This window comes from Macaca thibetana, chromosome 10 (genome assembly GCF_024542745.1).
Source record: "Macaca thibetana thibetana isolate TM-01 chromosome 10, ASM2454274v1, whole genome shotgun sequence".
Taxonomy (NCBI): Eukaryota; Metazoa; Chordata; class Mammalia; order Primates; family Cercopithecidae; genus Macaca; species Macaca thibetana.
In genome coordinates this window covers 206,300-233,205 of record NC_065587.1, presented here as the reverse complement: position 1 = coordinate 233,205, position 26,906 = coordinate 206,300, and the positions used below count along the sequence as shown (strand labels likewise).

Below are 26,906 nucleotides of genomic sequence, written 5' to 3'. Positions count from 1 at the left end.
CTGGCCGGGCACGGTGGCTCACGCCTGAAATCCTAGCACTTTGGAAAGTTGAGGTGGGAGGATCACTTAAGCTCAGGAGTTTGAGACCAGCCTGGGCGACACAGTGAGACCCCATCTCATGGAAAAAAAAAAAAGAAAAAACTAAAAACAGATGAAGACACTGGTTCCTAAATGAAGGCCCAGAACTGAATCTAACTGAACCACATTCACTTCTGGGTTCTTAGCACCTAAGATCTAGATTCAGTCAAGCACGCAGCAGTAATCGAGGGCCTACTTATACTTTTCGGAAAAATTATTTTTTATGGCCGGGCGCGGCGGCTCACGCCTGTAATCCCTGCATGTTGGGAGGCCGAGGCAGGTGGATCATCTGAGGTCAGGAGTTCGACACCAACCTGGCCAACATGATGAAACCCCGTCTCTACTAAAAATACAAAAAACTAGCCAGGCATCGTGGCCGGTGCCTGTAATCCCAGCTACTCAGGAAGCTGAGGCACGCGAATCACTTGAACCCAGGAGGCAGAGGTTGTAGTGAGTTGAGATCGTGCCGCTGCACTCCGGCCTGGGTGACAACAGCCAAACTCCGTCTCAAAAAAAAAGAAAAATTATTTTGCATTTACTCTTAAGATGATTTTAGTAGCCAAGCCAATCTCGATGAAGGAGCATCTGCTGCTACAGACCATCCTGTGTGCCCTCTCACAGACACCCCAAGACTTCAGGCCTGGGCCTGCAGCCCCTTTCCATGGTGAGAAGCAGCTGCGGGGCCCCTGCAGGGTTGTGCCTCAGCCAAGAGGGGTGCCTCACACATGTCCCTGCATGGCAGGAGGTGGGCTCACTCTCCAGCAGACAGACAAACAGAAATGGCCCCAGGGAACAGGTGAAGGTTCTGAAGCAAGAATTTATTCCAAGCAAACACGTGGGCATGGACAGCTATCTCAGAGCCTACGTCACTCAGCAGAGTCACACATTTCAAAGCAGGTCACACAAGTCCCTCATGAACAGTCTTCCAGCTTCAGCCCTTCTCTTGCCACCTCTGTGGTCTGAGCTGGGGGAGGGGGAGGGCCTCCTAGTTCCCAAACAAAACACAGGTACCTAAGGGCTGAGAGAAAATTACACAGCCTTATTTTTATTAGTATCTATCAAGAAAAAAAAAATCAAAATTCCCTTCCTGCTCCAACCCCACCTCCACCAACCGGGCCCTCGGGGAGCAGCGTCTGCCCAGTGAGGACCTGCTGCCAGAGCTGTCCTTGGAGCCTGGGCACCTGTGCATGGCCACCCCTCATGCCTGTGAGCCGCCACAGGTCCTTTCCTCCACAGTGTGGGGATGAAAGGGTGACTGGTATTTCTCCAACCTTCAGCTGTCGGTCTTGGGCACTTGGAAAAGATCAGCGAGGTCCAGCAGGGCTTGGCGGATGTGGTTTCCAAAGCGCTGGGCATTCTGTGGGAGCCAAGAGCTCAGATGCACCGTCATATATGCACCCACCCCACTGTCCCCACAAGCAAGGACGCCTCCCCGGCCAAAGACACCTGTGTTCCTGGGCAGCCCCAGGTGGCACCCTTCCTCAGGCCTGAGCTGGGGCCGAAGACTCACCGTCTCTGAGCTTGAGAACTTGCTGGAGATGTGGAAGAAGATCGTGTTCTCGCCCGCGATCATGTAGGAAACTCCATAGCCATCATCTGCTACCTGAGGGCAACACGAAGGGTGAAGGAGAAGGGCAGAACTCAAACCCTGAAGATCCGAAAACCAAGCTGATGTGGAACTTGTTCTTCCCACAAGAGTTGCAGGAACGGGCCCCAGCCCTAGACACTGCATTTTTCCTGAGGACCACCCCCAGGAAACCGTGAAAACCAAAGAATGCTGCCCAGACCCCACCAAGGGATCTAGGACCCCCCAGTTTCCCTCAGGGGGCCTATACTCTAGATCATGCCGCCTCTCTCCAGAGGGTTCTCTAGCCTTCTGACAAACTAGCCCACGAGAAGGCTTCTGTGGGAGACAGCTGCACTCTCGGATAAGCAGACTTCAGAAGCACCCAGTGCACTGCTCAGTACCCTGGAAACAGCCCCAGGCACCGTCATGCTCCAGCAGGGAGGTATTTGGGATGGGTGGGTCGCAGGCACCTGGCTGCCTGAGTCCACAGCTAACATTCTGCTTCTGTGCAGGTCTGGGGTTATGCTCTCCTCTAAGCAAGGCTCTAAGCAAGGTGCTCCTGCCTCTGGTCTGACCTCAGGGCCTGCACTCGCCACTGAAACCCTCAGGGCCCTGGTGTTGCCCACCCACCCCCTTCAGGGGCACTCACAGGGCCAAAGCCACCTCCAGCACCCAGGTGATTGGGGTGCTGCTCTGGGTCAAACATGCGGATCTGGGATTGGGGGATCTGGCTGGTGGAGAGACGCCAGGGTTCCGAGAGCACCTGCAATGGAGGCCGCAGCCGGTCAGACGCCACACGCCCAAAGCACCTGTCCGACAGGTGGTGTCTGCGACGTACTCTGAGCCAGGCATGGTTCTGCTAAGGGTGCAGGAGCTCCCTGGCCACCACCCCGTGGTCCCCTTTGCACATGCCACATAAGGCTTGTGTGAGCTGCCCGGCCCCCACTCTGCTCTGCCTCTCCCCGCCACAGCCTCACTAATCTCAGTAGTGCTGTCACCACCTGACAGATCATACGTTTGTCTGTTCCCTGTCACAAGAACACCAACGACACGAAGAGGATGTTGCTCCCGCTGGGCCCAGGACCGCAGGCCCAGCTGGGGTGTGGGCAGGAAAGCTGGCCCAGCCCTCCAGGGAGCTTCAGGGGAGCCAGCCAGACAGAACACAGGCTGTGCTCCCTCATGAGATGGCCCAAGCCCTGGGTGTAGGAGGGCAGTGGGACAAAGGACACACCCAACAACGGTGCTGACCTCAGCAAGGAAAGGAGAGCTGACTCCCAGGTACTTGGAGACCAAGTAAAGGCAGAAGAGGTGCCTGTCGATCCCTGCCCCGGTCATGGCCAGGCGGTACATATTCTGGTGCTTCTTAGCAGCTTTCTGGAACAGATCTCGCAGGTCTGCTTTCTGTGGGGCAGAAGTAAAGGGGTGAAGAGTAGCCCTGACCCTCCAGGTAGACAGGAGGCAGACGACCGTGGCCCCCACGCGGGGCAGAGGACACTCACCGCGTGGGACTTCTCCACCATAGCCTGCACAAAGGCTGTGGACTCGCTGGTACAGGAACGCACAGTCTCAGTCCGTCCCTCCCGGAACATTCTGGTCATTGAGGCCTCATAAGTCAGGCAGAACTTACCCCTGTCCTGGGATATACAGAGGGGTGAATCTGGCAGGCAGACCCTGCACCGCCCTGCCCTCTCAGCAGCGGGAGTGGGGCCCTACCCGGAAGTGCGCCAGCTGCAGTGCGCCCTGTCCTGGGATATACAGAGGGGTGAATCTGGCAGGCAGACCCTGGCACCGCCCTGCCCTCTCAGCAGCGGGAGGTGGGGCCCTACCCGGAAGTGCGCCAGCTGCAGTGCGATCTGCACAAAGGCATCGGGGCTGGTCCGGCACTTCTTGATGAGGCCTTTGCCAAAGGGCAGGAACTGGAAGCAGTACAGCTCCACATCGTCTGCCAGCGCCTTGGCCACCTGGTAGGAACTCTCGATGACCGCCTGGCACTGCCAAGACATGGGAAGGGTCAGCTGCAGGCAGGGCTCTCCAAGCAGGACTCTGGATCACATCCAGGAGGCATGAAGTTTAGCTGGTGGAAGAAGGGCACAGCCGGCCAAGACATGGGAAGGGTCAGCTGAGGGCAGGGCTCTCCAAGCAGGACTCTGGGTCACGTCTAGGAGGCATGACATTTAGCTGGTGGAGGAAGGGCACAGCTGGCCAAGACATCTTCAGGAGGAGGGTATGCAAAAGACAATCTGAGGGAGAATCAGCCCCCAGAGGCTGGGCTGAGCTTTGTGGGGAAGAGGGAAGTGCTGAAAATGCTCCAGGGGCCTGTGAGTGCCGCCCCCATCTCATGGCCTTCTCTAAACACAGATGGCCCCAGGGGCAGTGGGTGGTCTCTGTCCTCCCTGAAGCCAGTTTGGACTCTACGGGTATCCTGAGATGTGCCCTGTGCCTTCCCAAGGGCTGGGTCAGGCGGTGGGGCCAGCAGGGGAGGAGGAGGAGGAGGGGGACTCAGGCCTTGTTGGGGTTGTACCCGCCTGCTGCTTTGTGGTCTCACACCTGCTCTGGGAGCTTCCAACCCACCTGTTTTGGAATGTCCCACTGCAGCCGCGTAGGAGGTGGGAGCGCAGGGTTCGGTTTGCCCAAGCAGTGCCCAGTCTCCGTGTAGCCCAGGTGGAAGCTGTCTGTGCCCAGGACAAACTGCAGGGAGAGGATGAGGCTGAGAGGCTGGCCTCATCCCCTCCAGCCTGCCCTGCAGGTTCCCTGCAAGGCTATTACCTCCCAGAGGTGCCCAATGATGGGAGCATCTGCCCACGCATGCTCTGCATTGAGACCCAGCTGGCCATTCTTGAAGGAAATAAGAGTGAAGGATTTGTCAAACCACCTGCGGGGAGAGTAGACACATGAAGAACCAAAGCTGGGAATGTCCAGAGAAGCCTGACCTGCAACCCCAACCTTTAACCCTAACTCGGATGTTACCCTAACACTAACCCTAACACCAACCCTATTCTCTCTCTTCTCTCTCTCTCTCTTTTTTTAATTGAGATGGGGTCTTGCTCTGTTGCCCAGGCTGGAGTGCAGTGGTGTAATCTTGACTCCCTGTAACCACCCGGGTTCAAGGGATTCTCCTGCCTCAGCCTCCCGACTAGCTGGGATTACAGGTGCCTGCCACCACGCCCGGCTTCTAACCCTACTCTCTAACCCAAACCCTAACCTTTAATCCTAACCACTATCCCTACCTAACCACTAATCACAATCCTAACTACTTTTAAGAAAGGGTCTTGCTACATTGCCCAGGCTGGTCTTGAGCTCCTGTGCTCAAGTGATCCACCTGCCTCGGCCTCCCAAATTGCTAGGATCACAGGTGTGTGCCACCGCACCCAGCTCACAACCTACCTTTTATCTTCAATCCTCTAACCATAACCCTAACCTTTAACCCTAAGCTGTGACCTGTGGGGCGGGGGCAGCCGCACCTGTTGTAGCAGTTGCCATGTAGCAGGGCCTTGCCATAGAGGCTGAGGCTGGCCTCGTCTTCGGGGTCATAGCGGTAGGACTCCTCATCCAGGGCCACGAAGAAAGCGGCACGCTCGATGGCCTCCAAGGCAGCCTTGTTCTTTCCAGAGCTAAAGAAGGCCTGGCGTGCCTGCGCCCACTCCACCCTGCAGCACGGGGCAGGGTAAGCAGTGGGCACATGGACTTGGGATGAGGGTGCCTCCGAGGGCCTGGCTGGACCTGGAGATGGGGGTGGGGTGCCAGGCTGGACCTGGAGACTGGGGAGTACCAGGCTGGACCTGGAGATGGGGGGGTATGTGCTAGACTGGGCCTGGAGGTGGGGGGGGTGCCAGACTAGGCCTGGAGGTGGGGGTGTGTGTGCCAGGCTGGGCCTGGAGGTGGCACGGAAGGCTGCTGCCTCTGCCAGACCCCTGGGTACGCCTCTCCCCTCCTCTGCTGGCTCCATGGTGGCGCCTGGCCTGTCCTAAGCTTTGGGCTGCAGCAGGATTCCCAGGCCTGGAGGTGGGGGGTACGTGCCAGCCTGGGCCTGGAGGTGGGAGGTGCCAGGCTAGGCCTAGAGGTGGGGGTGTGTGTGCCAGGCTGGGCCTGGAGGTGGGGGGTACGTGCCAGGCTGGGCCTGGAGGTGGGGGGTACGTGCCAGGCTGGGCCTGGAGGTGGGGGGGTACGTGCCAGGCTGGGCCTGGAGGTGGGGGGTACGTGCCAGGCTGGGCCTGGAGGTGGGGGGTACGTGCCAGGCTGGGCCTGGAGGTGGGGGGGTGTGTGCCAGGCTGGGCCTGGAGGTGGGGTGTGTGTGCCAGGCTGGGCCTGGAGGTGGGGGGTACGTGCCAGGCTGGGCCTGGAGGTGGGGGGTACGTGCCAGGCTGGGCCTGGAGGTGGGGGGTACGTGCCAGGCTGGGCCTGGAGGTGGGGGGGTGTGTGCCAGGCTGGGCCTGGAGGTGGGGGTGTGTGTGCCAGGCTGGGCCTGGAGGTGTGGGTGTGTGTGCCAGGCTGGGCCTGGAGGTGTGGGTGTGTGTGCCAGGCTGGGCCTGGAGGTGGGGGGGTGTGTGCCAGGCTGGGCCTGGAGGTGGGGGGGTGTGTGCCAGGCTGGGCCTGGAGGTGGGGGTGCCAGGCTGTTTCGGAGGGTGTCCCCACCCTCTGCACATTCTCACCTAGCTGCCACCCGTCAGAGGGAGGTTATGCTGGCTGTCCTGCGGCCATTACCACCAGTGCCCCTCCCCTAGTTGTGCCTCCAGCCTCCAGTTCCAGGGTGGCAGGCAGGGCCATGCTCCTCTTCTCATGGAGCCCTGAACCTCAAGCTGAGGACAGTCCCTCCCCACAGCCTGATACCTTCCTCCTGCAGTGAGGGCTGCCAGCTTCTCCTCCCCAGGCTGAGGTGGGGAGGGGTCGTCCAGGATCCTCTGGAACTGCATCTCCAGATCCTGAGGCTTGAGCAGACGGGAGCCCTCATAGAGCCACAGCTTGAAGAAGCGTCCCTTGTGGTAGACAGCCACGTGCCGGCTGTCTGAGAGGTGCTGCAGCACATCTGTGACAGAGGCCACAGGCAAGCTGAGGCAGGACCCCGGCTACATCCTGGGAAGGGCCCACCTCCCATGCACTGGGTGTCCCTGGAGACCCTGCTTTGCTCAGCCTCTGCCTGGGCCTTCCTGCCCCCCGGATGGGATCCGAGTGTCCTAAACCAGGCCCTGTGCTGGTGCTTCCGCTACCTCCCATATAACACCAACAACAATCCTATGAAGTATTTCACAGAAGAGGAAACGCACTAGGAGATTGTGCAAACCGCCTAAGGATACAGTGTCAGAAGCAGGGAAGGCTGCTGCCTCTGCCAGACCCCTGGGTGCGCCTCTCCCCTCCTCTGCTGGCTCCATGGTGGTGCCCGGCCTGTCCTAAGCTTTGGGCTGCAGCAGGATTCCCTTCACCACGCACAGTGAGCCCCGGAGGTGCGGGGGCTCTGCTCTGGGCCCCATGGGGTCCCTGAACCAGCATCATGCCTGTAAATAACAGATGTCTAGTATCTGTCACAATTGACTACTATTCACAGTTTCAGGACCCTGAGACACTGGGGATGCTTGGTGATGAGCAGGCAGGAGGGCAGCGAGCCAGCCAGTGGCCCACAGGGAGCAGGGAGGGCTCAGTTACCTGTCTCCTTGCCCGGGACCCGAGTGGTGTTGAACATCCTTTCCATCTGATAGGAGCACATGGGCACTATGCCTAGTGCCATCACCTGGGGGAAGGCCCAGCGTGGCTCAGACTTAGGTCTCCTCTCCCATCCCACCTTCAACCCTGACACAACTCACAGGCTTGATTTCTTCACGGTCCAGTTTACGGCGATACATGATCATGGCATGGATGATGTTTCCCAGGCGGGCTGCCTGCACGTCTGTATTCTTGATGAGCACAAGGTCCTACAGAGAAAGCAGAGCCCGCGGGGTGGGGGCCTCTGTGTGGGTGTCACCTGGGTCTTGCTGACCCAAGGACCAGTCTATTTGGGGGCCTGAGGTGTTCTGTCTCCCTCCTCCGGTCCGTCCTGCACATGCTGCCAGGGTGAGCCTCCAGAAATGCACAGCTGGTCACAGTAACCCTCTGCTCCAGCTTCAGCTGGGGCTGCTTTTTCAATTCTTTATTTTTTAGAGTTAGGTTCTTGCTCTGTCACCCAGGCTGGAGTGCAGTGGGGCAAGCATGGCTCACTGCAGCCTCAAATTTCTGGCCCTAAGTCATCCTCCTGCCTCAGCCTCCTGAGTTGCAGGGATTAGAGTCATGCACCACCATGCCTGACTCTGAGCTGCCTTTTTATTTATTTATTTATTTATTTTTATTTATTTTATTTTTTTGAGACGGAGTCTCGCTCTGTTGCCCAGGCTGGAGTGCAGGGGCACAATCTCACCTCACTGCAAGCTCCACCTCCCGGGTTCATGCCATTCTCCTGCCTCAGTCTCCCAAGTAGCTGGGACTACAGGCACCCACCACCATGCCCAGCTAATTTTTTGTATTTTTAGTAGAGACGGGGTTTCACCGTGTTAGCCAGGATGGTCTCGATCTCCTGACCTCGTGATCTGCCTGTCTCGGCCTCCCAAAGTGCTGGGATTACAGGCGTGAGCCACCGCGCCTGGCCTATATTTATTTTTAAATTTTTATTTATTGGTTTTTTTTTTTGAGACAGAGTCTCGCTCTGTCGCCCAGGCTGGAGTGCAGTGGCACGATCTCACCTCACTGCAAGCTCCGCCTCCCGGGTTCACGCCATTCTCCTGCCTCAGTCTCCCAAGTAGCTGGGACTACAGGCGCCCACCACCATGCCCAGCTAATTTTTTGTATTTTTAGTAGAGACGGGGTTTCGCTGTGTTAGGATGGTCTCGATCCCCTGACCTCGTGATCCACCTGCCTCGGCCTCCCAAAGTGCTGGGATTACAGGAGTGAGCCACTGCATCCGGCCTGAGCTGCCTTTTTATAACCTGTTTTATGTGCTTGTATTCTACTTATTTTGCTTTGATAAAGGGGTTCTACCGCTAAAAAGCAGTTTAAAACCTCTGGTATGGACAAGTTGTGTGTAAGTTCCTGGAAGGACAGCTTATGGAGGAGAATTCTGATAGACTCTGGCAAGTCAAGTGTGCTTTGGACAGTGGGAAAGGAGAGAAGAGGCGTGCCATACAGCCCGGGTGGCTGGGAGACCCAGAGACTCAGAAGGGCCAGTTACATGGGGCAGAGGCAGACTGTGACCTCCTGAGCTCTAAAAGCAGCAGCCTGGCCTTCATTCTGCTGTCCGGCTCTGCAGAGGGACACAAAGCAAGATGTGTTCTAGACAACTTCCCAGTTATGGTGTCAGGGCAGCTGGGAACCCATGGCCAGGAGGCCAGTGAGGAAACCAAGGAAAGAGGTGACAGCCTGAGCTGGGTAGGGGCAGTGACCCTGGGACTCTGAGAGAGGCGGTGGCAGGCTGGGGGTCACCACTCTCCTCATCCTCAGGATCTCCACTGCCCCAAAGCTGCTTCTGGACTCTTCTAGGATCTCCTCTCCCTCTGCCCTTTCCCTCAGGCCTCACTCCATAACCCCCACTTGCCCACGGAAGCTGCTACCAGAGCTCCGGGCTATCCTCCAGGTCCTCTGCCTTGGAGCCGGGACAGAGCGAGGAGGTGCGGGGGCCTGGGGGCTCCAGTTCATACCATGACATAGTAGTTGCTGTTCACCATGAGAGGGCTCCTGCCTCGAAGGTAGATGTACTCTTCCCACCAGTCACTCACCTGTGGGCAGGTGGAAGGTTAGAGCTGGGGCAGGGGCAGCCAGGACACATGGCAGGTGACAGTGAGCCCGGGGCACAAACTTACATAGTTACTCGCCCACCATGACTTGAGCACCAGGTATTTCTGCAGCCTGGGGGCAGTCTTGTTCTGGAATTCTTTGGCCAGCATCTCCATGCGGTAATATTCCTCATCATCCAACAAGGGGCGCACAGACTCTAGGTACTGTCCAGCCAGTTATCATCACCGTGGGGTCAGATCCAGCCTCCCCTGCCCACTGGGATGCCCAAGCGAGGCCCTCACCCGCTGAATTGTGGCTGACACCCTGGGCACAGGAAGCTTGGGCAGAGATGTCTGGAAGCTGTAGAGCATGGGGTGCCGGCTGGATAGAAGGCGGACACACATCTGGGGGTACAGAGCAGAGTGCTGGGGTGGGAGCCAGTGGCAAGAACGGAAACCAACCAGCAACTCCCTGATACCCTCAGAACCATCCCAGCCCCTCCAGGACAAACCACACAACAGGCACCAGTGCCCTGTCTGCCTCTCCCTTCTAGCTCAGAACCCTAAAGGAGCCCAAAGCGTCTCAATCCAGGTGCCTGAACCCCTCCACTGACTGCTGCTCACAGCCCAGATCCTGGTCAAGTTGCTGGTCTTGCCATGCATCTCAAACATCCACCCATGGTAGGAGAGAAGCAGCTTCAGGGTTTGGCGGAAGAAGAAGATGCCCGTCACCCAGACGCCCGTGGAGAAGATGGCCATGCTGAGAAGTGCCCGGGTCTGCGGGGTCTGGTAGGGGCCACACCTACTGGAGAGGGGGCAAAGGCTGCAGGGGGTCCTCCTGAGGCCAGCCTCAGGGGAGACATCAAGAGGAAGAACCTCCCTGGGCACACTCATGTCTGACTGCAACAAATAAGAGTTGATATAGGACTAAGACAATGGTTGTCATAGGGGAGGGCTGCCCTGTGACTGCCAATGGCTATTGTCCTGTATCTGCCCAGCTCAGAACCTCAGGCTTGGGAGCTGGGCCCAGCCCTCCCTGGTGACACCTGTGCCCTTCCAGTTTCACTCCTTACCCCTGAGGGAGGCATCTCTGGATGCAACCGACCAGCCCCAAGGAGACGTCCACGTTGCAGAAGGAGGAACCCACTGTTGCCATGACGACGACCAGCCAGCTGGTGGGGCTGCCAGGGTACACGCCCCTGAGGATGCCATTCTGCGGGCAGAAACAGGCGCCCTTATGGAGCCGGAGGGCGTGAGGTTAGCCTGCCTGTGAAGTCTTGGAAACCGGCTCCTGGTCTTGGCCTGGACGGCGTTCTCTCCTGATGCCCTGCTGTGCTCCTTCCTCCTCCACACCCACAGCTCCCTGTGTCGGACCACATCCTGTGCACCCCTCTGGCGTCTGCACTTCCAGAACCTGTACCGGGCGGAACTGCCAGCCAAGGAGGCAGTGAGGGACCCTAACAAAGCGGTTAACAGCCGACAGCCGGCCTCTGCCCCCGCTGTGAGAGCTCCGTTCTGCACCTGCTGGGAGAAGCACCTGTGCGCACCTTGATGCGGATCAGGCGTTTCTTCCAGGAGTTGATCCCAGACAGGTAGACATGTTTCAGGGCCTCCCGACTGAGCCGGAAGTCGACCCCCTCTGGGGTCACCGTGAACTGGAAGGCCACGGCCTGGTGCGCTTCCGCCATCCTGGGGGTTGGTCGGCACCTAGGACGGGGGCAGGTGGGTGCGCGGGCGCGCTTAGGCCGGCCCCGCGCCAGCTGCGCCGAGAAGCCCCCAGCCAGTCCGCGACCCCTCGCACCCCCCACCCCGCGACTAGCGGCTGCCCCCGGCCCGCGCCCCCCGCCAGGCCAACCGCCGCCAAATCCTCGCGCCAGCCTTCCGGGTGGGCACAGCCACTGTGGCGCAGGGGGTTTGGGCCTTGAAGGCTGCAGGAACCCGAAGGACGGTGAAGTGCAGCCTGGAGTGGGGGGCGTCAGCGAGGGCGCGGGCGGGGAAGAGAAGCGCCCCTGGAAGCGGACTGGCCTGGACAGAGGCAGGGTTCAGGCACCCGCCCTTCCCCGCCCGACCGCGCGGGCCCCAGCGCCATCCTCGCCCCTGTGCAGGGCTGGGGGCCCAGACCCCCGCGGGCCGCCCTGCGCCGGCCCCTACTCACAGCTCAGGTTCGCTCCTGTCCGCGCGTGGGGCCAGCCACTCTGGCCCGTGTCCCCACGTCCTTCAGGCCTAGCCACCCCCGCCCCGCCCTCACCCGGAACCTGACACCTACTCCCAAATCGGGGTCCGGAAAAACGTGGGGCGGGAACCAGACCACCCGCCTTCCGCGGTGGGAATTGCAGGGCGGGGCTGGGTTTCTGCGCCGTGAAGGTTGCTCAAAGGTCTGGGAGCCTGGGGGGCCCCAGAGAGTCTCGTGAGGATGGTGGCATTAGAGCTAAAAATAGCCAAATGTAGGGAAAAGGTCACCGATGTGTCAGCTGTGCCTGTTCTGGGATCGCTGGTGCTCTGGGCAGCATCCCCACCTCAGGGTCGTCTTCATACCCCCATCACTCTCCTTCTCCTCCCCAAGTCCTAGTATTCACTATTCTAAGCTGGAGCCAGGGGAGTGGGGAGGGATGGGGGACCCCCACTGGCAGCATGAACCCTAACCACTTTCAAGCCCACGGCACTGAAGAGCCCCTCTGTGTGTACTGCTTGGTTTGGTACTTTCTGCTGCTGCTGCTCAGCAGGGCCAGGACAGGGCGCGAAGGAAGAAGTTTGTTTATTGTGTTACATACACAGCACAGGGCTCTGGCCTGCCAGCCATGGAGACCTACTCAAACTCAGGGAGAGGCCGGTCTCCTGAACCTCAGTTTCACTTGGGGGCTCAGCCCAGTCCCCAGGGCCTTCTGCTGGTTGCTCCTCCCTCCAAAGTCCCGCCCTGGAGGCTCCAGGAGAAATCCAAGGAGTGGGAGGGTGGAGAGTCAGGGTGAGGAGTGGACACTGGTCAGCTGCCCCTTCTGCTGGAAGTAGAACTGGAACCGAGACTGGGCATAGTCCTAGGGAAGGAAACCCACCCCACACAGTGGTGAGAAGACGTGGGACCAGCATTCTGCACCCACCTCAGACTGCCCACAGCCACCCAGGACTCCCCAGGCCTCCTGGAAGAGTGTGGCTGCTGCTGCTCCCCAGCCCCCAGCTAGCAGCATTCCCATTCCCAGGGTCACTTACCAAGTAACCAAATTCTATGGTGGACATGGATGCCTGGAGGATGGACCACAGACCCCAGAAGAAATGGGACGCCAGAGCATACCTGGGGGGAGGGCAGGAAAAGTAGGGGTATTCATAAAGCACATCTGGCTCTGCTTGGATCCCCTCACCCAGGCTGGCCAATCCCTGCAGTTTTAACTTCTCCCCCACTGTGCTAACCCCACTCTGCACAACCACCTTCCCTGCAGCTTGATTAATCTGCCTCTTCCCCAATCCCCCTTTCCTCTGCTCTGCCCTACCCCACCCCGCCCCTCCTTCCTCACCGACTGACTTCTACCAGCAAATCTTCTTCCAGTTTTCTCTGCTCCTCTTGGGACAGGGTCTCACCTTTCTTCGCCTCTGCCAGGTAATGGCGAATAAAATGCAGCTGCGATCAACGGCCAAGAGTCAGGAATTGGGGAGACTGTGGAGTATTTCCCAGGTAACATCCTTTCCAGCCATTCCTTCCAGACTCCACCTCCCTCCTTCCTCACAGGATGGGTCCTGCTCCCCAGCCTCTGGCCCACATACCTGCTGTCCTTGAGTGGGGTAGTCTGTGGGCCTTGCTTTGTAGAAAGGCCATTCCTCGTGAGTATAATCATAAACCCACTCACAAAAATGGTTCCCAATGTCAAAGCCCCTGGGAGAATAAGGTGGACATTCAGTCCCCAAATGCCCTGGGCAGCTGGCCTGTTTTCAAGTGCCCTGTGGGAACAGATCTATGGGAAGCCATCTTTCCAGCCTCACCTATAGTTATAACTGCTGTACTCGAAGTCCACCAGCATGAGGCTGTCAGCATTTTCTGGCTCTGAGAGCAGCAAGATGTTCCCTGGGGGAATGGGGTGAGGTTCTGCTCACTCCAGAGCCCTCTGGCTCCTCCATCTTGGGTTGGGAGACTCAGATGCCTTCTCCTACCTTCCTGGATGTCATTGTGGCAGAAGACGACTGGCGATGGGGTAGACTCTAGTAACTTCCTGCAGGGGTATGGGAGCATGGGTCCTGAGCAGGAGTGACTAGAGAAGGATCAGAGCCACACGAACAGGCCAGGCCCTGACACCAGCCCTCAGCAAATACTGGAAGGGCGGACACCATTACCATTAGCCTTGTCCTGCCTGCCCTCACCTGAGGTTGCCCATCTCATCCTTCAGGCTGTACATCTCCAGCAGGTTCATCTCAGGGAGGCCAGTTGGGGGCAGGTCCTGGATCTGTTTTAGGTACCTGAAGCCCAAATAATAGGACACACTGGCTCTGATATTCTTTCCCATCCCTCTCCTATCTACCCCTCAGGCCAGACTACTGCACCCCTGCTCTTATCACTGTGTGACTTGTCTGGCAATCATTTCTTCTTTCTTTTGAGATAGAGTCTTACTCTGTCACCCAGGCTGGAGCGCAGTGGCACGATCTCGGCTCACTGCAACCTCTGCCTCCCTGGTTCAAGCAATTCTCCTGCCTCAGCCTCCCGAATAGCTGGGACTACAGGTACACGCAGACATGCCTGGCTACTTTTTTGTATTTTAATAGAGACAGGGTTTCACTGGTTGGTCTCGAACTCCTGAGCTCAGGCAATATGCTCGCCTCAGCCTCCCAAAGTGCTAGGATTACAGGCATGAGCCACCGTGCCTGGCCTTGGCAATCATTTATTTTCTTTTTTTGTTTGTTTTTTTGAGAGAGTCTTGCTCTGTCACCTAGGCTGAAGTGCAATAGCACGATCTCAGCTCACTGCAACCTCCGCCTCCTGGGCTCAAGGGATCCTCCCACCTCAGCCTCCTGAGTAGCTGGGATTACAGGTGCCTGCCAACACGATGGGCTAATTTTTGTATTTTTAGTAGAGATGGCATTTTGCTGTGTTGGCTAGGGCAGTCTTGGAACTCTTGACCTCAAGTGACTCACCCACCTCAGCTCCCAAAGTTCTGGGATTATAGGCATGAGGCACTGCTTGTGGCCTCTGGCAGGCATTTCAAAGCCTGTTCTGTGAGAGCCCATGATATCAAATCCTTTCAAGTGGAGGGCTGGATAGAGCCCCGGACACATGTGCTGGCAAAGAGGTTCAGCTCAGGTGTACAGGACCCCTGAGGAGGCTCCTGACTCACCGCTCCATGGTCCCAAACAACCAGTGGGGCTCCTTGGTGAAAGGCATCTCCATGCCATGGAATTGCGCCATCTTCGTGGCAATGGCTGCTGACAACACTGGCTCTCGAAGCTCTTGAGTTTTCAATGGCCGGCTCTGCACCCAGGAAGCTATCAGGGTGGTGATGGGGCTGGGGCAGGAGGGGGAAGGATTGGGGCATGGGGGGAGGTCAGGGTTTGGGGTGAGGGATGTGAAGGCAGACATTGGGCACTGGGGTAGGGTTAGGGAGTGGAGGTGCCTTGGGGAGGAGAAGGTAGGACTGGGCTCGTACTGGGATGTACTGTTCCAGTCGGCCCTCTGGGAAGACGCCATACAGCTGGGGCCCCAGCGACCGCTCCGCAAGGATGGCAAACATCACGCTTTCCAGCACCAGGGAGTCCACGCCCTGAAAAAGGATGGATAGCAAAAGGGCCAAGGCAAAGTGGCACAGGGACAGACATGAGGGCTTGCTTTCCTCCCACCAGAGCTGGGACTTCTGGTCCAATTGCCTGGAGGCTCTGGAGCACAGGCTTTCGCGATGGTCTGTTTTTATTTAGAGATGGGGTCTCACTATGTTGTTCAGGCTGGTCTCGAACTCCTGTGCTCAAGTGATCCTCTCGCCTCAGCCTCCCAAAGCGCTGGGAATACAGGCCCAGGCTTCAGTGTGAGAAGGTGTTACTCTTAGACTGTGAGCCTGGCTGTCCTTAACTGCGCAATGGGGACACTACTACCCGCATCCCGTAAGCGGCAGGCCCTAAAGCCACTGCGCTGCGGCGCTCACATCCCCCTCACCTGCAGGATGGCTCCGTACAGCCGCAGCAGCACCTCCCGGGGCTCCTCGCCAACGCTGGGCAGGTGGTCCGGGAGCGAGCAGCGGAAGAGCAGGTTGCTGAGGCCTCCGCTGCAGACCCACACCAGGCGCGCTCAGCCCGCGGGCGGCCCCACCTGCCGCGGCCCCGGCCCCCTCCCGGCCAGGCCGGCCCCGGCCCCGCCCCAGGCTCGGACGCAAGAAGGGGCGAAAACATGGAGCATCCTGAGGGCCCCGCGGCTGACCCCTGACCCCGATCCGCGCACCGGAGAGGCTGACCCCTGACCTCCCACCTCACGGGGTAAACCCTCAGCTCCTCCGGCTGCACTCGGCGCCAGGCCCCGCCCAAGTACTCCCGGCACCACTGGTAGGCTCGGCGCTCGGCGTCACGCGACAGCGAAGAGGCGCGCCGCCGTTTTGGGGTAGTGTCCGGGCACTTAGACTGCTGCAAGCCGTCTTTGGCCAGGCAGCCGCCAACAGCCCCGCCTCCGGCCACAGCTGTCCCCTCGGCCGCCATGGCGCGGGATAGACCGGGCCCCACGCCCAGCTGCGCTCCGCTCCCTTCGGACGGGCTCGGTTCCTTCCGGCCGCGCTCGGCTCCTCTTCCGGCCGGCCTGGGCTTCTCCGGTCATACTCGGGTCTCTCCGGCTCTATTCGGCTCATGGCTGCGGCGCTCGGCTCTCTCCGTGCCCCGGCCCGGGGGCTCTTTCCGAAGGCCGAATTCCGCTTATCTCCGCCGTGCCCCGCCCCTATGGGCAAGGACCAATGGCCTCTCTCTGGGCGGGGCGGCTGTTGGACGGCCTGGGCCAATCCGGGGCGCCGGGGGCCAATCCGGTGGCGGAGCGGCGCGTGCGCGGGCGCGGAACGGGCTGGGCGAGGTAGCGTCCCGGAAGACCGGAGAGAAGGAGCCGCGCCTCTGTCCCGTGGGGGCCTGAGGGGCGGTGGTGCGGCGGCTGCAGCTGCAGCTCCGGTGCGAGGGCTTCCTTGCCGGGCCCTCTTCCCCGACCTCTGGGGCGCTCCGACGAGGAAGAGCCGCCCAGCGCGCGTCCGTCCTGAGCGTGGGTGAGGCCTGGAGGAGGCGCGCGCGCTAGGCAGGGCCGCCCACCGCGGGCAGAGAGCGGGATGCGGGCACCTGGTGGGTACGCAGTAAACATTTGCTGAAGGAATATGGCCCTTGGGACAGTTCGATGACTCCAGGTGCATAAATCCCCAGTCACACGGGGACTCCCCTGTCCGGTAGAACCGCGCCTCTGAGGAGGCTTTTGCTGCCCTGCTTGAGATGCGCGTCTTCATTCATTCCCCTCTCCCCCATCCTCCTCGTCTCCTTCAGGCCTAGAACTAATTACAGAGTCAAACCCAAGAGCGGAAGGTGGAGACTGGCAGCTTGCCGCAGCCTCCTTCTCGGCCTGCGCACCTCACATTGAGGGCGCCCCGATTTAAACACGTGCCTCCTGCATTTCTGCTGCTGCCCCAGGCTGGTGCGGCGACCAGCAACGCTGGACCCGCAGGGATCCGTGGCAGTGTCTGTCGAACCATGGTTTTCTTTGGGGCATCTGACTAGAGTATTGTTTGATTTGATAACCAGAAAGAAATCAAAAATTGGGGATCACAAGGCTAATGTCACTTGCTGCAGTGGAAAATCATGATCATTCTGTTTAAATCTGCGTCAGTTTTGAGACCTAGAGCCCATTAATTGACAAGGAGGCTTGGTTCCTCTCAGGAAGGATCTTACAATACCAGCCTCTGAGCATATACCAAAAAATACTCCCGCAATCCTACCCTAAAGGGACCTAGAGCCACTTTAAAAAGTAACTGGGCCGGGCGCGGTGCCTCACGCTTGTACTCCCAGCATTTTGGAGGCTGAGGAGGGCGGATCACTTGAGGTCAGGAGTTTGAGACCAGCCTAGCCAACATAGCGAGACCCCGTCTCTACTAAAAATACAAAAATTATTCGGGCGTGGTGGTGTGTGCCTGTAATTCCAGCTATTCGGGAGGCTGAGGCAGGAGAATCTGTTGAACCCAGGCCTTGTTGCAGCGAGCCACTGCACTCCAGCCTGAGCGACAAAACGAGACTCCGTCTCAAAAAAAAAAAAGTGGGCCGGGCGCAGTGGCTCACGCCTGTAATCCCAGCACTTTGGGAGGCCAAGGCAGGTGGATCATGAGGTCAGGAGATCGAGACCACGGGGAAACCCCGTTTCCACTAAAAATACAAAAAATTAGCTGGGCGTGGTGGCGGGCGCCTGTAGTCCCAGCTACTCAGGAGAATGGCGTGAACCCGGGAGGCGAAGCTTGCAGTGAGCCGAGATCGCGCCACTGCACTCCAGCCTGGGCGACAGAGCGAGACTCTGTATCAAAAAAAAAAAAAAAAAGTAACTGATTCTGGCTGGGGGCAGTGGATCACACTTGTAATCCCTGCACTTTGGGAAGCTGAGGTAGGAGGATCGTTTGAGCCCAGGAGTTTGAGACCAGCCTGGGCAACATAGCAAGAACCTGTCTTTACAAAAAATTAAAAGATTAGCTGGGCCTAGTGGCAGGTGCCTGTGGTTCCAGCTACTCTGGATGCTGAGGTGAGAGAATCACTTAAGCCCAGGAGGTCAAGGCTGCAGTGACCTGTGTTCACACCACTGCACTCCAGCCTGAGCAACACAGCAAGACCCTGTCTGACCAACAACAAAAACACACCAAAAAAACTAGTTTACTTTGGAAAAAGGACTATCTAGATCTTTCAAGGGCTGTTAGATACAGGATCTGAGCTGACGTTGTTACCAGGACCCCTGAAGCATCATGGCCCTCTCATTAGGGTACAGGTGTATGGAAATCAGATGATAATCAGAATCCCAACCCAAGTCCTGTGGTTACTTCTCTGGTCTCAATGCATACTTGGGATGTTTGTACCTAGCAGAGGGCCAAGCTTGTACATTAATCCCAGGCCTTTGGTACCATATGGTAAGGAAGAGCAAAGTAGAAGCCTTTGAAACTCCTCACCTACTGAAACCTTTCCAGGATTGTAAGTCAGAAACAATCCTGCATTCCAGGTATAATTGCAGAGGTATTTCGCCCTCAAAGACTTATAAAGCGGTGGTCACCATTTCATCCTTTCAATTAACCTGAATGGCTCCTGCTAAGTCTTGGTGGATTCAAGTAAATGATGTTATCCGGCACAAACTTAGCCAAGTCGTGTCCCCGATCACACAGCTGTGCTAAGTGTGGTATCTTTCCTGGAACCGGTGAATGCACCTCCGGCACTCAATGCAATTATTGACTTGGTGAACATTCTTTTCAATTCCCAGTGGTAAAGAGGATTGAAAGCAGTTCACACTTATATGGGAAGGACAGCTCTATAAATTGTCTTGCTTCGTGCTGTTTGAACTCTCCTATTCTCTTGTCACAATAGTCCTTGGGTAGCTTATCTATATTCCATATAACACTGATGACATACCAGTTGCACCTTAGGCCACTTATCATCTATATTCCATGTAACACTGACGACATCATACCAGTTGGACCTTAGGTAGCTTATCGATATTCCATATAACATCGATGACATCATACTAGTTGGACACGGTGGAGAAGAAGTGCTCTGGCCTTGTTAAGGCAATGCATGTCAGAGGATGAGGGAGAAGCCCTCAGAAGTTCTGGAGCCTGCCAGATCAGTGACATTTTCAGGGGTGCAGCGTTTGAGGGTGAGCCAGGGACAAGTTACTGCATCCTGCATCCTTATAAGGAAGAAAGAGGCACAGCATTGATGCACCTCTGTGTTTTGGAGTCAGCGTGCACTGCACTAGGGGATACCTCTGACCCCTATATTGGGTAACGGGGAAACTTCCAGCGTTGAGTAGGACTCAGAGAAAAAGAGGGCTCTGCTAAAGATTTGGATTGGGAGATGGGCTTCCCTGCTGCGTAGATCCAGTGGGTTACGGGGGGCTTATTTGGAGTCGGAAGGACCCCATATGGCATCTCTGGCAAACTCCAACGGAAGAGTAGCAGTGCAGTGTCCTAGAGTTCTTGGACAAGACCATGCCTTCTGCAGCAGAGAACTACTCACCAAGTGAAAGCGGTATCAGGCACACTACCAGACCCAAGTAGAGACTGAGCACCTTCTGGTAGGGCATCAGTGACCTTGCAACAGAGTCTGCCCAAGCGAGATATTGTCAGATCCTCCAAGTCAGTAGGTCAGAGGCTCAGTAGCAATTGATTGTGCAATGAAAAAGGTAGCCTGGGCTTGGACCCAAGCCTGTCTAGTGGGTAACAGTCATTTACAGGAAGAGGTGGCGGTGTGGCCCCACATCTGCTTTGCACTGATACTTCTCTCTTAGACAAAACAAACAAACATTCTGGTCTGGTTCGTGTATGGGTCAGTTTGATGTGTTGATATGAACTGAAAATGAACCACAGGTACACTACAGTCCCATTCAGGGTGACCCTAAAGGACAATAATAGGAAATCCTCCATGGGGCTGAGCTTCCAGCAGTTCGTGTGGATATCCACTTTGTAGGGAGGGAGCAGACAGAGTAGTGGCCTGAGGGAGGGACGCATATGAGCTTCTGGGTTGTGACGTCCTGCTGGCTCCTCAGGGGCCTGAAAAGGGCAAGAAGGGAAGATAGACCTACAGGAGTAGCCAGACAATATGTGCATCTTTCTGCCTCATGTTAATACTGCAGAGGAGTCGCTGAACAGCAGGATGGATGGATGTCAGTCAGCTGTGCCCCTGGCTACCCTCTGCTTGCACAGTGGACTGTCAGTGGAGGCATCATGCAGAAGGAACACAGGTTAGTGTCACCCAACACAGGCCTTTTATCAAGGCTTGTCTCATGATGACTGCTGCTGAAAGTGATCAGTGCTGAGCCCCTGCCGAGACACCATCCCTAGAGCACCCCAACTAATTACTTAGTGGCAAGTTGGTTACAGCCCTTCATCGTTGCTGGAGTTGACACCCACTCTGGATAAGGGTTTGTCTTCTGTATCCACAGGGTCCCAGGCCAGCATCACTATCCAGGCACTTCAAGCATGCTCCATGTACCAACGTGGGATCATGGATCACATTGCCTCAGGCCAAGAAAGCCATTTTATAGTGAAAGAGGTATGGTAGTGTGTGCATTGCCATGGGATCCACTGCTTCCCTAATATCCTGCGTTACGCAGAAGCCGCTAGGCTACTGGAAAGATGGGATGACTTCTTAAGGGCTTAGCTGAGGTCCTGGTTCTAGGACAGTATCCTGAGGAGTTGGGATCTACACACTGAATCAAAGCCTAACACATGGTGCTCTGCCCCCAGTAGATACATTCTGTGGATCCAAGAACAAAGACACAGGTCCAGGAACCCAAGGGTTGGGATTTGCTGCTTCTCACCATCGTTCCCAGGGACTCACACTTAGAATTTGTACATTCTGTCTCCACAGCCTCAGGATCTGCCGGATTAGGGCCCGTTTCCCAGGTAGGAACGCTTCCACAAGGGCACTCCCGCTGGTTGCAGGAAGGATACCTCCGCTAAGCCTGAATCTGCAAAGACCACCAGGTTACTCTCAGCTCCTCATACTGGTGGACCAGCAGGCCACAAAGGAGGGGATACTTGATCCTGATAAACGTGAGGATAGAGCGTGGCTGCTGCGTAATGGGGCAAGCAGGGATTGGTCTGGCACTTAGAAGATTCATCTAGGTCTGTCTTGGTGCTTCCATGCCAAGTAATGACAATTAAAGGTCTTTTTTTTTTCTTTTCCTTTTTTTCTTTTTTTTTTTTTTTTTTTTTGACATGGAGTCTCGCTCTGTCGCTGAGGCTGGAGTGCAGTAGCGCGATCTCAGCTCACTGGAAACTCCATCTCCCGGGTTCACGCCTTTCTCCTGCCCCAGCCTCCTGAGCAGCTGGGACTACAGGGGCACGTTGCCACGCCCAACTAATTTTTTTATTTTTAGTAGAGACGGGGTTTCACCGTGTTAGCCAGGATAGTCTCGATCTCCTGACCTTGTGATCTGCCCACCTTGGCCTCCCAAAGTGCTGGGATTACAGGACTGAGCCACCACGCCTGGCTGAAAAGGTCTTTTCAGCAGCCATAGCCTCTAAGGGCTCAGACCCCACAGGGTGAAGGTCTGGGCGGTGTCACCAGGCAAGCCATGGAGACAAGCCGGAATGCTGGTGAGGGTGAGGCCAAGGAGGAGGTGGCTGCTGAATATCTGTTACTTGGGAGAAGCTGTAGCAGTGGGGATTGTATTTGTTCTGCTAAGCCTCTTGTATTAAGGCTTTCATAGGAGTTGTAACTAGCCTTTGCTTTGAAGAATCGTGACAGAGCAGACTCAATGTGGTCGCTGAGTAGATCTGAGGGGTCAGGAGATGGTGTCTTGACTGATGCCCTCAGCCCACCTTTATTTAACTGCAGGGGACACAGAGCTGCATCTCTGCTGTGTGTCTTTGCACTTCCTGCTCCAGGCCTTCTCTGACACCATGGCAGCCCCCTGAGCCTGTGCCGAGATCGTGCCACTGCACTCCAGCCTGGGCAACAGAGCTAAACTCCATCTCAAAAATAAATAAATCAATCAATAAAGGCTGGGGGGAATGCATGCAGGAATGCACTATGAGGATACAAAGCCAAGCATGAATTGTAGGTTAGTGCAATTTATCAACATGGATGCACTTCAAAGAGAATCTGGATTCCATGTTTTGGCTCAAGGCCTGGGAGTAGTTATGACTGTGCCTGGTTGGCTGAGTGAAGCCTAGACTCCTTGGTGGTTTACACGGATGGGAAGATGAGAATGTGGAGTGGATTTGTGATGTATGTGACGTGACCTGGCTGCCACTCTCCTCTCTCTATCCCTTCATTAGACCATTGTGTAATTTAAAAGAATAGGTTATAAATTTCTTTTCGAGATACAGTCAACAAAATGAAAAGGCAACCTATGGAACGGGAGAAAATATTTGCAAATCATATATCTGATAAGGAGTTAATATCAAAAATGTATAAGGAACTTACAAAACTCAATAGCAAAAAAGCAAATAACCCAATTTTAAAATGTGCAAAGGACCTGAATAGACATTTCTCCAAAGAAGACATGCAAATGGCCGACAAGTGTGTGACGGGGCCCAACATCACTGATTAGTGATACTGATCACTGCACTCCAGGCTGGGCGGCAGAGCGAAACTCCGTCTTAAAAAAAAAAAAAAAAAAAAAAAAGACTTGGGAGGCCGAGACGGGAGGATCATGAGGTCAAGAGATCAAGACCATCCTGGCTAACACGATGAAACCCCGTCTTTACTAAAAAAATACAAAAAACTAGCCGGGTGAGGTGGCGGGTGCCTGTAGTCCCAGCTACTCAGGAGGCTGAGGCGTAAACCTGGGAGGCGGAGCTTGCAGTGAGCTGAGATCCGGCCACTGCGCTCCAGCCTGGGCAACAGAGCAAGACTCCGTCTCAAAAAAAAAAAAAGACGAGAGATAACAAATGCTGACAAGGAAGTGGAGAAAAGAGAACCCTTGTATACTGTTGGTGAAAAGGTAGATTGGAAGAGCCACGATGGAATACAGTAAAAAATTAAAATTAAAACAGAACTACCATGCAATCCAGCAATCCCACATCTGGATGTATATCCAGAGGAAATGAAATCAATGTCTTGGAGGATATCTGTACTAGCATGTTCACTGCAGCATTATTCACAATAGCCAAGATTAGGAAGCAACCTGAGTGTGCGTCAGCAGGTGAATGGATAAAGACCAGGTGTGCGTGCTGACTGGGGATTCTAAAATTATGGGAAAACTGGAAAATCGATATTAGGGGACCATCTGCCCCTTTGGCCATGCCCTCTCTGCTTCCTGTATATGAAACTCACTCACCTTATCCCTAAGGGAGACCACTGTAAAAGTTCTAACTACTTGCAGCATTCAGCTCAAAATTTAGGTTCTCTGACTTATATGCAGTTTGCTCCTTCGGGTCCAGAGGTAGATCATTGTGGTCCAGTGACTTATAAAAGATTTGTCAGTCATCCTCCAACCAACTCAGTGTACACTAGTTTAATCCAATGACTTACAAACTAAAACATATTGTGTGTCCCAATACAAACAAAGAAAGAGTAAGGGCCAGGCGTGGTGGCTCACGCCTATAATCCCTGCACTTTGGGAGGCTGAGGTGGGCGGACCGCCTGAGGTTGGGAGTTAGAGACAAGCCTGACCAACATGGAGAAACCCCATCTCTACTAAAAATACAAAATTAACTGGGCGTGGTGGTGCACGCCTGTAATCCCAGCTACTCGGGAGGCTGAGGCAGGAGAATCGCTTGAACCCAGGAGGTGGAGGTTTCAGTGAGCTGAGATTGTGCCGTTGCACTCCAGCTTGGGCAAAAAGAGTGAAACTCTGTCTCAAAAAAACAAAACAGAACAAAAGAGTATGAATCGGGTAAATAAAACAAAGACCCCCATTTCGACCCAATCTCTAGTCTATGGCACTTGCCAAATCCTATTGAGCATAAATAGTGAAGTCCCCTTTCCTGGCAGTGCCGGCTCTGTTTTCTGGAATGTTCCTCCTTGTCTGTTACACTTCGTGTCCACATCTAGGAAGACACTGGAGAGGAACCTTCTTGGAGGCTGCACAGTTTCTTCTATGGGATCAAATGCTTACTGGCTTTTGTAGGGATTAGGAGCTGAATTGTCAGAGGATTTGACAAACTAGATTGTAGTTTCTTTGGTGATATGATTTCTCCAAATTTTCAGCTAGAAGTGACCTAGCTTCATAACATGAGTTGGGAAGTTTTCTGCCTCCTGTTTCCTGAAATGTTTATGTAGAATTAGTATTATTTCTTCCTTAAAAATTTGCTAGAATTCACCAGTAAGGCAACCTGGATCTGGAGTTTTCTTTGTGGAAGGGTTTTTAATTGGTAATTCAATGTCTTTAATAATTATGAGGCCATTCAGATTTTTCTATTTCTTTTTGTTCCAGCTTTGGTAATTTGTGTCTTTCAAGAAATTTGTTCATTTAATTTACGTTGTCAAGTTTACTGGCATAAAGTTGTTCATAGTTTTATAATTGTTTTAATATCTGCTGAATCTATAGTGATATTTGTGCTTTCATTCCTGGTAAGGATATTTATGTCTTCTTTTTTCGTGATTAGTCTAGCTAGAAGTTTACCAATTTTATTGAGTTTTTTAAAGAACCAGCTTTTGGTTTCATTGATTACCCTCAATTGTGTATATGTTTTTTATTTCATTGATTCTGATCTTTCCTTCTAATTCTCTTTCTCTTTCTTTCTTTCTTTCTTTCTTTCTTTCTTTCTTTCTTTCTTTCCTTCCTTCCTTCCTTCCTTCCTTCCTTCCTTCCTTCCTTCCTTCCTTCCTTCCTTCCTTCCTTCCTTCCTTCTTCCTTCTTCCTTCTTTCTTCTTTCTTCTTTCTTTCTTTCTTCTTCTTCTTCTCTCTTCTTCTTCTTCCTCTTCCCCTCTCTCTCCTTCCCCTCCCCTCCCTTCCCCTCCCCTCCCTTCCCCTACCCTCTCTTTTCCTTTCTGACAGGGTCTCACTCTTGCTCAGGCTGGAGTCCAGTGGCACTATCACAGCTCACTGCAGCCTTGACCTCCTGGGCTCAAGCAATCCGCCAGCCTCCCGAGTAGCTGGGACTACAGGTGTGTGCCACCACCTGGCTAATGTGTGTGTGTGTGTGTGTGTGTGTGTGTGTGTGTGTGCGCGCGCCACCACCTGGCTAATGTGTGTGTGTGTGTGTGTGTGTGTGTGTGTGTGTGTGTGTGTAGATGGGGTCCCACTCTGTTGCCCCGGCTGGTCTTGAACTCCTGGGCTCATGCTGTCCTCCCACCCTGGCCTCCCTGCTGGGATTACAGGCATGAGCCACCACACCTGGCTCATTTATTTTTCTTTCTTTCCAGTCTATTACTTTCAGCCTATCTTAGTGTTTATATTTAACATTTCATTTCTTGAGGTAGCTTATAGTTTGTGTCTCACTTTTTAAATACATTCTGATAATCTCTGCCTTTCAATCTGAGTTTAGATCATTTCTATTTCATGAAATCATCGATATTATTGGGTTTAAATCTTGCTATTTGTTTTATTTGTCCCATCTTAGTTCAATTTCCACTTCTTTTCTGCTTTCTGATGGATTGATCAAGTATGTTTTAGTATTCTGTTTTATTACCATTCTTAGCTTACTAATTGTGTCTTTTGTAATTTTTAAAATGTTCTTTCTAGGATTTATAATATATATTTTTAACTTGTCGTAGTCTACACTCACATAATGTTATAGCATCTCACAAATAATGTGAGAGCCTCCTTACAGCAGTATGTTTTCATTTCTCCCTCCCATCCTCTGTATTGGTGTTGTTATGTTTTACATCTGCATATGTTTTAGGGCCGGGCATGGTGGTTCATACCTATAATCCCAGCACTTTGGGAGGCCAAGGCTGGAGAATTCTTGAGCCCAGGCATTCGAGACCAGCCTAGCAACATAGTGAGACCCTGTCTGTACAAAAAAATAAAAAATCAGCCAAAAAGGGTGGTATGCACCTGTAGTCCCATCTTCTTGGGAGGTGGGAGAATCACATGAGCATGGGAGGTTGAGGCTGCAGTGAGCCATGATCATGCCACTGCACTTCAGCTTGAGCAACACAGTGAGACCCTGTCTCTAAAGAAAAGAAAAAGAAAGAAAATATATGCAAAATCCACTATAAACACTATGAAACTATAGAGCATAGTCAAGCAGTTTGAAAAGAACCAAATGGAAGTTCTAAAAGGAAAGTTTTAATTTAGTTCAAATTTCATTGAATTTTAATTTCAACTAAATTAAAAACTTAGTATGCAGCTTTAACAGAAGATTTAAATAACCGAAGAGAGACTTCATGAGCTAAAAGATAAATATGAATAAAGTATACCGAATGCTGCCTGGAAAGACACAGATATGGAAAACCTGGAAGGAGGGTTAAGAGACATAAAGGCTAGAATAGGAAAATCCAACATGAGCCTAGTTAGAGTGCCTGAAGGAGAAGAGATGGGAGGGAGCGGAGGAAATCTTTGAAGAGAGAATGGCTATGAAATTTCTAAACTAATGAAAGTAATGTAATTGGCCGGGCGCGGTGGCTCAAGCCTGTAATCCCAGCACTTTGGGAGGCCGAGGCGGGCGGATCACAAGGTCAGGAGATCGAGACCACAGTGAAACCCCGTCTCTACTAAAAATACAAAAAAAAATTAGCCGGGCGCGGTGGCGGGTGCCTGTAGTCCCAGCTACTCAGGAGGCTGAGGCAGGAGAATGGCGGGAACCCGGGAGGCGGAGCTTGCAGTGAGCCGAGATCGCGCCACTGCACTCCAGCCTGGGCAACAGCGTGAGACTCCGTCTCAAAAAAAAAAAAAAAAAAAAAAAAAGAAAGTAATGTAATTGAGAAATTCATATAAATTTATATAATTGAGAACCTCAGGCAGAAAA

At 54.3% G+C, this 26,906-nt stretch overlaps 5 protein-coding genes across 9 annotated transcripts in view; 2 read left to right on the top strand and 3 right to left on the bottom strand.

The window, feature by feature from the left end:
* Positions 1 to 26,906, bottom strand: part of SYCE3 (synaptonemal complex central element protein 3) — a 161,056-nt gene that overhangs the window by 19,612 nt on the left and 114,538 nt on the right. The gene's annotated exons all lie outside the window — the stretch shown is intronic.
* Positions 1 to 26,906, top strand: part of MAPK8IP2 (mitogen-activated protein kinase 8 interacting protein 2) — an 88,239-nt gene that overhangs the window by 40,766 nt on the left and 20,567 nt on the right. The gene's annotated exons all lie outside the window — the stretch shown is intronic.
* On the bottom strand, positions 876 to 12,264 carry CPT1B (carnitine palmitoyltransferase 1B). 4 transcript variants are annotated; one of them, XM_050745756.1, is made up of 20 exons: positions 12,186 to 12,264; positions 10,923 to 11,082; positions 10,449 to 10,588; positions 10,000 to 10,180; positions 9,679 to 9,780; positions 9,463 to 9,600; positions 9,301 to 9,378; positions 7,441 to 7,548; positions 7,283 to 7,367; positions 6,473 to 6,668; positions 5,107 to 5,292; positions 4,412 to 4,517; positions 4,217 to 4,333; positions 3,472 to 3,636; positions 3,145 to 3,279; positions 2,894 to 3,046; positions 2,295 to 2,408; positions 1,589 to 1,681; positions 1,350 to 1,435; positions 876 to 1,096 (listed from the first exon to the last, which is right to left on the bottom strand). In XM_050745756.1, exons 2-19 carry the CDS (start codon positions 11,061 to 11,063, stop codon positions 1,352 to 1,354), a joined length of 2,322 nt encoding a protein of 773 aa, XP_050601713.1. In that variant the 5' UTR covers positions 11,064 to 11,082; positions 12,186 to 12,264; the 3' UTR covers positions 876 to 1,096; positions 1,350 to 1,351. The 4 variants fall into 4 exon arrangements, with proteins under 4 accessions (XP_050601713.1, XP_050601711.1, XP_050601714.1 ...); XM_050745754.1 differs by lacking the exon at positions 12,186 to 12,264 and adding an exon at positions 11,531 to 12,018; XM_050745757.1 differs by lacking the exon at positions 12,186 to 12,264 and adding an exon at positions 11,531 to 12,018 and having other exon boundaries at positions 10,000 to 10,177.
* CHKB (choline kinase beta) lies at positions 12,119 to 16,382 on the bottom strand. The gene is made up of 11 exons (XM_050745768.1): positions 15,806 to 16,382; positions 15,497 to 15,605; positions 14,997 to 15,110; positions 14,688 to 14,821; positions 13,720 to 13,815; positions 13,513 to 13,571; positions 13,345 to 13,426; positions 13,129 to 13,237; positions 12,882 to 12,985; positions 12,580 to 12,661; positions 12,119 to 12,407 (listed from the first exon to the last, which is right to left on the bottom strand). The coding sequence occupies exons 1-11, from the start codon at positions 16,027 to 16,029 to the stop codon at positions 12,333 to 12,335; spliced, it is 1,188 nt and encodes a 395-aa protein (XP_050601725.1). The 5' UTR covers positions 16,030 to 16,382; the 3' UTR covers positions 12,119 to 12,332.
* LOC126929260 (uncharacterized) lies at positions 16,028 to 25,155 on the top strand. The gene is made up of 5 exons (XM_050745450.1): positions 16,028 to 16,346; positions 16,449 to 16,574; positions 20,174 to 20,281; positions 20,483 to 20,592; positions 25,010 to 25,155. Exons 1-5 carry the CDS (start codon positions 16,028 to 16,030, stop codon positions 25,049 to 25,051), a joined length of 705 nt encoding a protein of 234 aa, XP_050601407.1. The 3' UTR covers positions 25,052 to 25,155.